Raw genomic sequence first — 15,207 nt, 5'->3', positions numbered from 1 at the left:
AAACAAAAGACAAAATCATGGAGAGCCTTAGGGGGAAACCCTTATTTTCATGCACCACTGACTTGTGGACCAGCAGGGCCACGTCCACATTCATGGCAGTAACTCTGCAGTTTATTACAGAATCCTGGGACATGCAGAGCTGGTGTTTGGGCTGTGTTGGGCTGCACTCAGAGCACACGGGGGACAGTTTGAGAGAGGCGTTGGAGGAGATGGTACATGAAACATGGAAGCTGGACATGTCAAATATGGCTGGCATCACCACTGATAATGCCTCAAATAACAAGAAAGCATTTAAGCAGGACTTCACATGGGTCCCCTGCTTTGGGCACAACCTTTACCTAGCCATTAGCAAGGGTCTGGATATAGGCCGTGTGTCTGCAGCACTGTCGAGGCTGAGAAAGACAGTGTCTGCCTTCAGCAGGTCACCAAAGATGTCCCGACAGCTGAAGCAGAAGCAAAAAGAGTTGCAACTGCCTGAACACAAACTGATCCATGATGAGCCGACACGCTGGGACTCAGCGTATCAAATGGTGGCGAGATTTCTGGAACAGCAGCAAGCGGTCTGTTCAGTTCTAGCCGACGATCGGAAGAAATGGCACCTCATGCCTAAAGATTCAGACATTACAATTCTTGAGACTGTAAAAGATATATTGAGCCCTGTCAGCTCTTTCACTGATGCCCTTAGTGGTGAAAAGCACACCACACTCTCCTCTGTCCTGCCCCTAATTTGGAAGTTATCTTCAACTTTGACCATTGAGGAAAATGACAGCCTCCTCAAATGTGAACTTAAAGAAAATATTGGTACAGATCTCAACGAACGATATAACGACGTCGACGGGGCTCTGCAGCTGGTGTTGAACACAGCCATGTTTCTCGACCCAAGGTTCAAGGACAGTTTTGTTATGTTAAGAGACGAGGTCAAACGAAATCTGATGGACACTCGCACTGAAACAGGAAGACAAACACCCGCTCCTCCTCCTCCATGTGCCACTGCCATGCAACCACTACCACTACCAGGCGTACCAGCGAAGAAAAGTAGAACGGATCTGAAGGGACTGTTAACCAGCATACAGGGGGAAAAGAAGGGTCAACATGGTGGTGGCGAGGATGCAGAGGACGCAGAGGCTGAACTAAAAAACGAGTTCACAATATATGAAAAGATGCCTGAACTCAGCGCAGGAGACGACCCACTCGCATGGTGGAGGACACATGAGAGAACTTTACCTCACCTTGCCCAGCTGGCGAAAAAGTATTTGTGCATCTCTGCTTCAAGCTCAGCTTCAGAACGTGTATTTAGTACGTCAGGGCTCATTTGCAGTCCAAGAAGGGCACGGCTTACAGAGGAGCACATTGACATGCTGGTGTTCCTAGCAAAAAATCTGAAAGTTGTAAAGAAACTTTAGGCTAGTACATTATTACACTACTTGCACCACCTTATGTGTGATTAGTCTGAGGCCGTTGAATAAGTGCACTACCTATTTAAAAAGAATTTAACTTGAAAATGCACTTTTTTTTTGTACTTGCACTTTAGTGCCTTTTGAATGTGTGCTTAATGCAAAAAAGTTTGAATTATTGTTTTAGTCATTCTGCTGTCTAAATGCCCTACCTCAAGAAGAATATTGTTTCATTTGCTAGTTGCTGGCTGCTACTTGAAAATGCATAAGATTGCAGTTTTTTTTTTTACTTGAGGCCTTTATATAAGGTATGATAAGGTATAAGTACTAAGTAGGTATTGTGCATCGTTCGGTTCGAGTCCTACAGTTATCAGTACCCCCATCGTTCCTGACGTTATCTGGACGCTTATCCAGGCTGGTCAGACCCCTAGTGGTGATTGCATCCGAGGAGCTCCGGGTCAAGAGCGACTGGACCTGTATATTGGATTACTCTACCCGACGACGGCGAGCCTTCCACGGCTCTTATGCTTTATGTGTATCACTAGGTAATGTAGAAGGTATGAGAAGGTGGTATGAGAAGGTATTAGAAGGTGGTATGAGAAGGTATTAGTAGGTGGTATGAAGGTATTAGAAGTTGGTATGAGAAGGTATTAGTAGGTGTAGGTGGTATGAGAAGGTATGAGAAGGTGGTATGAGAAGGTATTAGAAGGTGGTATGAGAAGGTATTAGTAGGTGGTATGAGAAGGTATGAGAAGGTGGTATGAGAAGGTATTAGTAGGTGTAATGAGAAGGTATTAGAAGGTATTAGAAGGTGGTATGAGAAGGTATTAGAAGGTGGTATGAGAAGGTATTAGTAGGTGTAATGAGAAGGTATTAGAAGGTGGTATGAGAAGGTATTAGTAGGTGGTATGAGAAGGTGGTATGAGAAGGTATTAGAAGGTTGTATGAGAAGGTATGAGAAGGTGGTATTAGTAGGTGTAATGGTATGAGAAGGTAATGCACTACCTAAGAAGAACTTGACTTGAAAATGCATAAGATTGCACTTTTTTCTTACCCTGCCTTTTGAATGTGTCCTTATTGTTTTCACTAATGCAAAAAAAAGTTTTAATTATTGTTTACTACTACTAGTACTAGTAATTTTGCTGTTGTGAAGTTATATATGTTACACATATAGCCCTCGCCCTGTTATCTTTATCAAAACTGTTACCAACTGTAATACAAACAGTTCAGTTTGTCAGGTACATGCAACACAGATTACAGTGAGTGTTTACATCTGTCTGCTTGAGAAAATACTATGTTCTAACTTCTGCATCTGCAATAAAAATGATTGAAGTGAGATGAACAGTTCTTTTTAAATGTGTGATCTAAAGATAAACAAAGGGTTTTAAAAGTGTTATATTTATCTTATCTTATAGTACCAGAGAGAAGCTGAGGAGAATCAACCAGCAACAAAAGCTAAATTTGTTTAAAAAAAATATATATATATATATATATATATATATATATAATTTTTTTTTTTTTTTTTTTTATATCGAAATGGTATCGAAGTATCGATACTTTTCAAGGTATCGTATCGAAGTCGAAATTCCAGTATCGTGACAACACTAGTATGTATCTAGATCTAACCTTCACAGAGCTACAGTATGTATCTAGATCTAACCTTCACAGAGCTGTATGTATCTAGATCTAACCTTCACAGAGCTGCAGTATGTATCTAGATCTAACCTTCACAGAGCTGCAGTATGTATCTAGATCTAACCTTCACAGAGCTACAGTATGTATCTAGATCTAACCTTCACAGAGCTGCAGTATGTATCTAGATCTAACCTTCACAGAGCTGTATGTATCTAGATCTAACCTTCACAGAGCTACAGTATGTATCTAGATCTAACCTTCACAGAGCTACAGTATGTATCTAGATCTAACCTTCACAGAGCTACAGTATGTATCTAGATCTAACCTTCACAGAGCTACAGTATGTATCTAGATCTAACCTTCACAGAGCTGCATGTATCTAGATCTAACCTTCACAGAGCTACAGTATGTATCTAGATCTAACCTTCACAGAGCTACAGTATGTATCTAGATCTAACCTTCACAGAGCTGTATGTATCTAGATCTAACCTTCACAGAGCTGCAGTATGTATCTAGATCTAACCTTCACAGAGCTGCAGTATGTATCTAGATCTAACCTTCACAGAGCTACAGTATGTATCTAGATCTAACCTTCACAGAGCTACAGTATGTATCTAGATCTAACCTTCACAGAGCTACAGTATGTATCTAGATCTAACCTTCACAGAGCTGCAGTATGTATCTAGATCTAACCTTCACAGAGCTGCAGTATGTATCTAGATCTAACCTTCACAGAGCTACAGTATGTATCTAGATCTAACCTTCAGAGCTGCAGTATGTATCTAGATCTAACCTTCACAGAGCTGCATGTATGTATCTAGATCTAACCATCACAGAGCTGTATGTATCTAGATCTAACCTTCACAGAGCAGCAGTATGTATCTAGATCTAACCTTCACAGAGCTGCATGTATCTAGATCTAACCTTCACAGAGCTACAGTATGTATCTAGATCTAACCTTCACAGAGCTACAGTATGTATTTAGATCTAACCTTCACAGAGCTACAGTATGTATCTAGATCTAACCTTCACAGAGCTGCAGTATGTATCTAGATCTAACCTTCACAGAGCTGCAGCATGTATCTAGATCTAACCTTCACAGAGCTACAGTATGTATCTAGATCTAACCTTCACAGAGCAGCAGTATGTATCTAGATCTAACCTTCACAGAGCTGCAGTATGTATCTAGATCTAACCTTCACAGAGCTGCAGTATGTATCTAGATCTAACCTTCACAGAGCTGCAGTATGTATCTAGATCTAACCTTCACAGAGCAGCAGTATGTATCTAGATCTAACCTTCACAGAGCAGCAGTATGTATCTAGATCTAACCTTCACAGAGCAGCAGTATGTATCTAGATCTAACCTTCACAGAGCAGCAGTATGTATCTAGATCTAACCTTCACAGAGCAGCAGTATGTATCTAGATCTAACCTTCACAGAGCAGCAGTATGTATCTAGATCTAACCTTCAGAGCTACAGTATGTATCTAGATCTAACCTTCACAGAGCAGCAGTATGTATCTAGATCTAACCTTCACAGAGCAGCAGTATGTATCTAGATCTAACCTTCACAGAGCAGCAGTATGTATCTAGATCTAACCTTCACAGAGCTACAGTATGTATCTAGATCTAACCTTCACAGAGCAGCAGTATGTATCTAGATCTAACCTTCACAGAGCTGCATGTATGTATCTAGATCTAACCTTCAGAGCTGCAGTATGTATCTAGATCTAACCTTCACAGAGCTACAGTATGTATCTAGATCTAACCTTCACAGAGCTACAGTATGTATCTAGATCTAACCTTCACAGAGCTGCAGTATGTATCTAGATCTAACCTTCACAGAGCTACAGTATGTATCTAGATCTAACCTTCACAGAGCTGCAGTATGTATCTAGATCTAACCTTCACAGAGCTGTATGTGTCTAGATCTAACCTTCACAGAGCTACAGTATGTATCTAGATCTAACCTTCACAGAGCTACAGTATGTATCTAGATCTAACCTTCACAGAGCTGCAGTATGTATCTAGATCTAACCTTCACAGAGCTACAGTATGTATCTAGATCTAACCTTCACAGAGCTGCAGTATGTATCTAGATCTAACCTTCACAGAGCTACAGTATGTATCTAGATCTAACATTCACAGAGCTGCAGTATGTATCTAGATCTAACCTTCACAGAGCTGCAGTATGTATCTAGATCTAACCTTCACAGAGCTACAGTATGTATCTAGATCTAACCTTCACAGAGCTACAGTATGTATCTAGATCTAACCTTCACAGAGCTACAGTATGTATCTAGATCTAACCTTCACAGAGCTACAGTATGTATCTAGATCTAACCTTCACAGAGCTACAGTATGTATCTAGATCTAACCTTCACAGAGCTACAGTATGTATCTAGATCTAACCTTCACAGAGCTACAGTAGGTATCTAGATCTAACCTTCACAGAGCTACAGTATGTATCTAGATCTAACCTTCACAGAGCTACAGTATGTATCTAGATCTAACCTTCACAGAGCTGCAGTATGTATCTAGATCTAACCTTCACAGAGCTACAGTATGTATCTAGATCTAACCTTCACAGAGCTACAGTATGTATCTAGATCTAACCTTCACAGAGCTACAGTATGTATCTAGATCTAACCTTCACAGAGCTACAGTATGTATCTAGATCTAACCTTCACAGAGCTACAGTATGTATCTAGATCTAACCTTCACAGAGCTGCAGTATGTATCTAGATCTAACCTTCACAGAGCTACAGTATCTAGATCTAACCTTCACAGAGCTACAGTATGTATCTAGATCTAACCTTCACAGAGCAGCAGTATGTATCTAGATCTAACCTTCACAGAGCTGCAGTATGTATCTAGATCTAACCTTCACAGAGCTGTATGTATCTAGATCTAACCTTCACAGAGCTACAGTATGTATCTAGATCTAACCTTCACAGAGCTACAGTATGTATCTAGATCTAACCTTCACAGAGCTGCAGTATGTATCTAGATCTAACCTTCACAGAGCTGCAGTATGTATCTAGATCTAACCATCACAGAGCTACAGTATGTATCTAGATCTAACCTTCACAGAGCTACAGTAGGTATCTAGATCTAACCTTCACAGAGCTGTATGTATCTAGATCTAACCTTCACAGAGCTGCAGTATGTATCTAGATCTAACCTTCACAGAGCTGCAGTATGTATCTAGATCTAACCTTCACAGAGCTACAGTATGTATCTAGATCTAACCTTCACAGAGCTACAGTAGGTATCTAGATCTAACCTTCACAGAGCTACAGCATGTATCTAGATCTAACCTTCACAGAGCTACAGTATGTATCTAGATCTAACCTTCACAGAGCTACAGTATGTATCTAGATCTAACCTTCACAGAGCTGCATGTATCTAGATCTAACCTTCACAGAGCTGCAGTATGTATCTAGATCTAACCTTCACAGAGCTGTATGTATCTAGATCGAACCTTCACAGAGCTACAGTATGTATCTAGATCTAACCTTCACAGAGCTGTATGTATCTAGATCTAACCTTCACAGAGCAGTATGTATCTAGATCTAACCTTCACAGAGCTGTATGTATCTAGATCTAACCTTCACAGAGCTACAGTATGTATCTAGATCTAACCTTCACAGAGCTGAAGTATGTATCTAGATCTAACCTTCACAGAGCTACAGTATGTATCTAGATCTAACCTTCACAGAGCTACAGTATGTATCTAGATCGAACCTTCACAGAGCCACAGTATGTATCTAGATCTAACCTTCACAGAGCTACAGTATGTATCTAGATCTAACCTTCACAGAGCTGTATGTATCTAGATCTAACATTCACAGAGCTACAGTATGTATCTAGATCTAACCTTCACAGAGCTGTATGTATCTAGATCTAACCTTCACAGAGCTACAGCATGTATCTAGATCTAACCTTCACAGAGCTACAGTATGTATCTAGATCTAACCTTCACAGAGCTACAGTATAACCTTCACAGAGCTGTATGTATCTAGATCTAACCTTCACAGAGCAGTATGTATCTAGATCTAACCTTCACAGAGCTGTATGTATCTAGATCTAACCTTCACAGAGCTACAGTATGTATCTAGATCTAACCTTCACAGAGCTGCAGTATGTATCTAGATCTAACCTTCACAGAGCTACAGTATGTATCTAGATCTAACCTTCACAGAGCTACAGTATGTATCTAGATCGAACCTTCACAGAGCCACAGTATGTATCTAGATCTAACCTTCACAGAGCTACAGTATGTATCTAGATCTAACCTTCACAGAGCTGTATGTATCTAGATCTAACATTCACAGAGCTACAGTATGTATCTAGATCTAACCTTCACAGAGCTGTATGTATCTAGATCTAACCTTCACAGAGCTACAGCATGTATCTAGATCTAACCTTCACAGAGCTACAGTATGTATCTAGATCTAACCTTCACAGAGCTACAGTATGTATCTAGATCTAACCTTCACAGAGCTGCATGTATCTAGATCTAACCTTCACAGAGCTGCATGTATCTAGATCTAACCTTCAGAGCTGCAGCATGTATCTAGATATAACCTTCACAGAGCTGTATGTATCTAGATCTAACCTTCACAGAGCTACAGCATGTATCTAGATCTAACCTTCACAGAGCTACAGTATGTATCTAGATCTAACCTTCACAGAGCTACAGTATGTATCTAGATCTAACCTTCACAGAGCTACAGTATGTATCTAGATCTAACCTTCACAGAGCTACAGTATGTATCTAGATCTAACCTTCACAGAGCTGTATGTATCTAGATCTAACCTTCACAGAGCTACAGTATGTATCTAGATCTAACCTTCACAGAGCTGAAGTATGTATCTAGATCTAACCTTCACAGAGCTACAGTATGTATCTAGATCTAACCTTCACAGAGCTGCATGTATCTAGATCTAACCTTCACAGAGCTACAGTATGTATCTAGATCTAACCTTCACAGAGCTGCATGTATCTAGATCTAACCTTCACAGAGCTGCAGTATGTATCTAGATCTAACCTTCACAGAGCTACAGTATGTATCTAGATCTAACCTTCACAGAGCTGCAGTATGTATCTAGATCTAACCTTCACAGAGCTACAGTATGTATCTAGATCTAACCTTCACAGAGCTGCAGTATGTATCTAGATCTAACCTTCACAGAGCTGCAGTATGTATCTAGATCTAACCTTCACAGAGCTACAGTATGTATCTAGATCTAACCTTCACAGAGCTGCAGTATGTATCTAGATCTAACCTTCACAGAGCTACAGTATGTATCTAGATCTAACCTTCAGAGCTGCAGTATGTATCTAGATCTAACCTTCACAGAGCTGTAGTATGTATCTAGATCTAACCTTCACAGAGCTGCAGCATGTATCTAGATCTAACCTTCACAGAGCTGCAGTATGTATCTAGATCTAACCTTCACAGAGCTGCAGTATGTATCTAGATCTAACCTTCACAGAGCTACAGTATGTATCTAGATCTAACCTTCACAGAGCTGCAGTATGTATCTAGATCTAACCTTCACAGAGCTACAGTATGTATCTAGATCTAACCTTCACAGAGCTACAGTATGTATCTAGATCTAACCTTCACAGAGCTACAGTATGTATCTAGATCTAACCTTCACAGAGCTGCAGCATGTATCTAGATCTAACCTTCACAGAGCTACAGTATGTATCTAGATCTAACCTTCACAGAGCTACAGTATGTATCTAGATCGAACCTTCACAGAGCTGCAGCATGTATCTAGATCTAACCTTCACAGAGCTGCTGCTGTAGGTCTGGATGATGTTCTCCGCTCCCTGTTTGACTTTAGTTTCCATGGTGAGCTGCTTCTTGAGGGTGATGACGCGGCTGGCGCGCGGCGACATGGCTTCCTCCCAGCGGAGGGGGTCCGGCGACGTGCTGTCATCTGCCACGCGGCAAGCGGGACACCAATGAAGAAGAATGACCCACAAAGAAGAAAGCGATGACAATTAAAGATCCCCTCCAGGTGTGTTTTAAACCCTTAAAAAAGGTGCTATAGATACCGTTCAGCCACTAGATGTCGCACTACAGCACCAGCCATTTATCCAATGTAAACAACATGTAAGAGGTGACAGCAACATTCATTTTGGACCCGCCAACATGTTAATCAATCATTTATCATTTATTTAACAAATCAATAAAAAGCAATACTTTTATTCCGTTCCTTTCTAAAAGCTCTGTGGACGTTTACTTTTCGTTTGTTTAAGTGATTACTCTACATACAAATTGTATGTATTCTATACATTTTATTAACACTTTCTGCGCCAATCACGTAATATTACGTGTTTGCTCGCCAGAGGTTGAGCGCCAAACACGTAATATTAAGTTTTTAGATCCTTTGATATTTTTTAGGGATGCCCCGATCAATCGGCCAGCGATCGGTATCGGCCGATATTCAGTATAAATGAGATCGGTGAATTCCGATAATGCTTTATTTTTGCCGATCGTGAAAACCGATCGCTGACACGCACGGAAAACATGATCCAATTCTCAGCGGAGTTCTCACTCGCTGTCTCTCTTGCTCACAGCTGCTGCTGCTGCACGCCTTGCCCCTCCCCCTCCCAGAGCCCATGTCAACAAATGCTCCGGCAGAGTAGAGTGCACCTCGAGTGATACTAGCTAACGTTACTGTTTAAACAAAATTACCCAGTCAACTATTCACTTTAGTTTAATACATGAGGCATTGTCTAACATTATCTAGCTGGCTAGCTACTGATAGCTCCTGATATCAACGTCTAGTGATATCATCATTTTGGCAATAGTTTTCGGTTTTGCAGTAGTTGGCTAGTGTTGGCTAACTAGCTATCGTTACTGTTTAAACAAAATTACCCAGTCAACTATTCACTTTAGTTTAATACATGAGGCATTGTCTAACGTTATCTAGCTGGCTAGCAGTAGCTACAGATAGCTCCTGATATCAATGTCTTATAACATCATTAGTTTTTGCAGCTGTTGGCTAATTAGCTATCGTGTTTCATAGCTGTAACCTAACACTGAGAACATCTTATAAGTTTCAGTGCATAGGAAAATACTTTGACTATAATGGTCAGAAGTAAATTAACTTAGATACTGTTATGCTCAACACCCACTACTATTCACTTTACTTAATTTCTAAAATTAGATTAGATAATTTAGACAGGACTTTGAAAATGCCTGTGTTAGACCTACAGTATAATACTGCCAGCTGCTATAAGAAAACCAAAAACGATCGGTATCGGCAGTGTATCGGCCGATATGACTCGTAGACGAATGGTGGCAAAAAACGTGATCGGGGCATCCCTAATATTATTCCTCTGATCCCCGTTCTAAATCATCATCCGGGTCATTCTAGCCGTCCCTGGGTTGTTTGTATACTTTGGAATTGCAATGCCGATCGAATATCACCAGGTGGCAGTATCGTGGTATCGCCTTTTGGTGGCGAAATATAATGAATGTGACAACCAACCCCGTTTGTGTACCCCCCTTGGTTCTGATACGGACAACTTTTTAAAAGCCTATCTAAAAACTTTAGACTTAAATCTTTTTTTAAAGACTTTTATTTAATGTCCCCACATGAAAGAAAAACAAGAGTTTTTTTTCACCCTGGAATTTGTCTGTGGACATTTGTCGTGAAGGGCTCCATGAAGGCAAGGGTCCATTTAAATTGTGGTCATTCGGTCCTCACAAGGGTAGATGAAAACCAGGACACACACCTGTTGGGCTGTCCCTCTCTGTGCCCATGGCCCTGGCGTTGAGCTCCTGCAGTTCCCAGTGCAGCTGCTCCAGCTTGCGGCTGGAGGCCTTCAGCTGACCCTCGACCTCCGCGGCACTCTTGCGGCTGGTGACGGCCCTCCGCAGCCTCTCCGCCGCCTCCTTGATCTTCAGCTCCCGCTGGATCTCCTGGCGGAGCAGCGTGCGCGCGTCCTCCAAGCGCTGCTGAAACTCTGGGTCCAGGATGTCCCCCTCCGCCAGCGCACACAGCCCGCCGTTCTGAGGACATTAATAACACTTTCAGCTATACCATCTGACATGAGGAGGACATTAATAACACTTTCAGCTATACCGTCTGACATGAGGACATTAATAACACTTTCAGCTATACCGTCTGACATGAGGACATTAATAACACTTTCAGCTATACCGTCTGACATGAGGAGGACATTAATAACACTTTCAGCCAAGGGGCGAAACTAAAGCCTGCCACCCGCCATTGGCGCTCAGTTTTTACGTTTGGCGCCTCCCACTGAGAGGTCTGCCTGCCGTGTGGCGGGCAATCAAATAGTCATGTGAAAACCGAAAATCATGATCCAATTCTTTAGCGGAGTTCTCACTCGCTGTCTCAGCACAGACACGCAGCGCACTGCTGCTCCTACTCCTCCCGCACCTGTTTCTGTATGCTGCATGTAAACAGAGGCTATTGCCTCCGACAGTCACCGTGACGTTAGTCTAGTCAGTGTGGGACCTTCGTGAGATAACGTTAGCTACCGTTACAAAATGACCCAGTCAACTATTCACTTAGTTTAATACATGAGGCATTGTGTAACGTTATGCAGCCGGCTAGCTACTGATAGCTCCCGACATCAACAAATGCTCCAGCAATAGTCCAGTGCATAATACCTCCGTTGGCTAGGTAGCTCACTAGTCACTACGAAATGTCGCAGTAAACTAAATAGTTCACTGAGGCGTTGTCCCAACGCCATCCAGCAGTAGCTACAGATAGCTCCTGACATCAATGTCCTACACAACATGCGTATTCGAGTCCCTGGCTTACATCGCATGAGGGCTGCTGAATAGGTCCAGCTGTAGCGCAGGAGAATCCTTTTGCATGCTGAATGTAGAGTTTAGGGTCCAGCTGCAGCGCCGGAGAATCCTTTCTGGAGCTGGAGGCCACTCGAGTATACACACAGACAGTGGAGCTGTTTGCAGACAGCGAGGTGGCGATGTCTCGCAGATAATACAACTACAAGTATGATTATATAATATATATATTTTATTAAAAAAAATAAAAGTTTTATATAAAATATTATTATTATTTTTTTTTTATCAAAAAAAAGTTGGCAGGTAAGAAATATGCTTGGCGGGTAGATTCTTCCCATCTACCCGCCACTGGCCGGTGAGTCAAAAAGTTAATTTCGCTCCCTGCTTTCAGCTATACCGTCTGACATGAGTAGGGATGGGAATTGATAGGATTTTATCGATACGATTCTGCTTATCGATTCTGCTTATCGATTCGATTCTTTATCGATTCCCTTATCGATACCTAATCAATTTATAATTTAAATAAATAAATTGGAAATGCAACAGAACTAAGCTGGTTAGAATAACAACATGCAACTTGACATTTCTGATTGTCAGAAAAATACAAAAACTGTAAAAAATAAAACATTAACTATAGCCTACACTTAAATAAAATAATGTATTTGAGATTCTCTTAAAATGTATATTTTTTTTTTTTATTCTTAAACTAATTTAATCTATTGAATAACAGGTTGTTATTCCTCTGACTTCTGTCACACACACACACACACACACACACACACACACACACACACACACACACACACACCTCCCCGGGCCCCTGTCCTCCTGTAAGGTTTTGGCTTGTGTTGCTACACGGACACATTTGTATGTTGCACCACGGTACTTCCTGGCTTAGAGTACAGACTAGTAAACAAACACTCTGTCTCTTATTATATGTGAACTAAAGAGTACAAGGTTTACACAACAGCCCCCACCCGCTGTTTTATTGTATTTGTACCTGTACTGTCCGCTGTCAGCTGTTTATCTCTCTCTGAGAGCTTGATTAACTAGCGTTAGCTCCGCGGCTAATTTTAGCTCACCCTGAACTAAATCAATGACTAGGTTCTAAAGCATTCAAGTAGTTTTCACTGCACATAGAAGTAGCCAAACAGCGGGAGCATTTCGGGAGCATATTACCAAAACTAGGGCTGGGCGATATGGAAAAAAATCATATCGCGATAACGATATGATAATTTTATTTTATTTCTCGATATCGATAATTATCGAATTGTTATAAGTATACATTTTTTTTTTTTTTTTTTTTTTTTTTTAACAACAGATGTATGTTTATTTTGCAGCAATTCTTTGTCGTTGCCGCCATCTTTAGTGTTACATCCCCTCACACTCCAGTTCTCAGGCTGCAGCTGGTTTAAAAGCTAAAGTAAACCGGCTTCTCTGCTGGCTGTGGCTCCAGAGGAGTTGAACAGTTCTGGCTCGGTTAGTTTATTTTCGATCTTTTGGCACTTTTTTGGTAGACAAACCACCGCACATGTGCACTGTGACTCGTGACTGGAGTCTAGTTCTGCTAGCACACATAGCATACTGTGTACAGACGGTTTCAAAATGTATTTTAAATTAGAAAGCAAACAAAATAAATAAATAAAAAAGAGAGAAATAAATCTCAATTTGGTCAGTATTGTCATTTGGACAAGCAAAGCCATTACTTTAAGTTGCAGGCAAGAAAGACAAGTCTGTCCACTGCCCTGTTGCAGGTCACACAAAAAAAAATTCGATATTTTTTTTTTATTTCGATATTCGATATCGATTATTAAAATATATCGCGATATTTATCGTTATCGTTATATCGCCCAGCCCTAACCAAAACCCAGGCAATTTCGAGCCCTTAAGGCGAGACACTGCAGGTGAATAGTCAAATATACTTTTTTTGTTGATTGAGATTTTGTTATATTTTGCTTCCTAAACATGTCTTCTATGAAACTAGTGACAATAAAACGTCAATAACACACATTTAGTTGTTTATTTTACATCATTTTGCCTTATTGCATCCATAAATGTGCACATATTTAATGGAGAAGTGCCTCATTTGCATATATAAACATACATTTCAGAAAACTTGCAATATATTTTTTCTTAGTTTATATGTACATAACAAATTGGGAAAGTTTCATAGTGATATCTATTCAAATATGTTTTGCCTATTAGGGGGTACTACACTGTACTACACTGTTTGTAGCCTGTGTGTAGTTCTGTTCAGTTCAATAACATCATTATTATTATTATTCAGTTATCAGGCATGTGTTTAGGTTGTCTATTACTAATGGTTTGATTAGGTATTGTGTTTGTAAATATCTGTTTAAAAAAAAAGTGTGGCATTTTACAATACAGAACTTTGAAGGCGTTTTCCCAAAAATGAGTTTTAAGAGTTTTTCCTCATACTCTGAGCCAGAAATCTCCACTTCAGTAGCACTCACATACACCAAACCTTCCAGTTCTATTCATATCTATGTTCTGAAGGTATTTACAGAAGGGTTTGTTGATATCGCATTCATACCCTGATTTATATCACATTTTATACCTAAAAACATGGCGAAATATGGAATTTTACCATAAAAATGGACTGAAATGGAGTATTTTCTGATTTATGGAGTGATAAAAAGAGATCCAAAATCCCCTCTGTAATAACATTTGGCTCTAATATGTCAACAAAATGAAACTATAATTTTGAAAATGGCTTTATCCAATGTTCAGATTTCTGTCCTGGAATTATATGCAAATTAGTGCATATTTAAGTAGATCATGCTTCATTTGCATATTTAAACATACAATTTCAGAAAACTTGTAATACAAAAAAGTCTTGTCTTAATATAAGTAATCAACTGGGGAAGTTTCATTGTGATATCTATTAGTTAATTTTTGTACCCTATTCACCTGCAGTGTCTCCCCTTAAGGAATCAAATAGAGTCTGCCATGGCTACATTAGCTAGCGTTAGCTCACGTTAGCTAGCGTTAGCTAGCGTTAGCTCCGCGGCTAATTTTAGCTCACCCTGAACTAAATCAATGACTAGGTTCTAAAGCATTCAAGTAGTTTTCACTGCACATAGAAGTAGCCAAACAGCGAGAGCATTTCGGGAGCATATTACCAAAACCCAGGCAATTTCGAGCCCTTAAGGAATCAAATAGAGTCTGCCATGGCTACATGCTAACGCTAACGTTATTGCGCAACTGTAGGAAAAACCTGGCAGCGATAAGGGAATCGAAAGTCACGGGAGCCACACGGGAACCGGTTTTCGATTCCCATCCCTAGACATGAGGAGGACATTAATAACACTTTCAGCTATTAGGCGAGTCAATATATGGTTTAACCCC

General features: G+C 40.4%; 1 protein-coding gene across 1 annotated transcript in view; it reads right to left on the bottom strand.

The window, feature by feature from the left end:
* Positions 1-15,207, bottom strand: part of pkn3 (protein kinase N3) — a 229,440-nt gene that overhangs the window by 153,868 nt on the left and 60,365 nt on the right. Inside the window, exons 2-3 of the mRNA XM_084324775.1 lie at positions 10,794-11,070; positions 8,832-8,986 (exon numbers count right to left, since the gene is read on the bottom strand). Coding sequence (XP_084180901.1) covers positions 8,832-8,986; positions 10,794-11,070 — 432 coding nt within the window. The remainder of the gene's footprint in view (positions 1-8,831; positions 8,987-10,793; positions 11,071-15,207) is intronic.

Source organism: Notolepis coatsorum, assembly GCF_963971535.1.
Source record: "Notolepis coatsorum genome assembly, chromosome: 11".
Taxonomy (NCBI): domain Eukaryota; kingdom Metazoa; phylum Chordata; class Actinopteri; order Aulopiformes; family Paralepididae; genus Notolepis; species Notolepis coatsorum.
The sequence above is the reverse complement of the archived record's forward strand: the minus strand, read 5'-3'. Positions and strand labels throughout refer to the sequence as shown.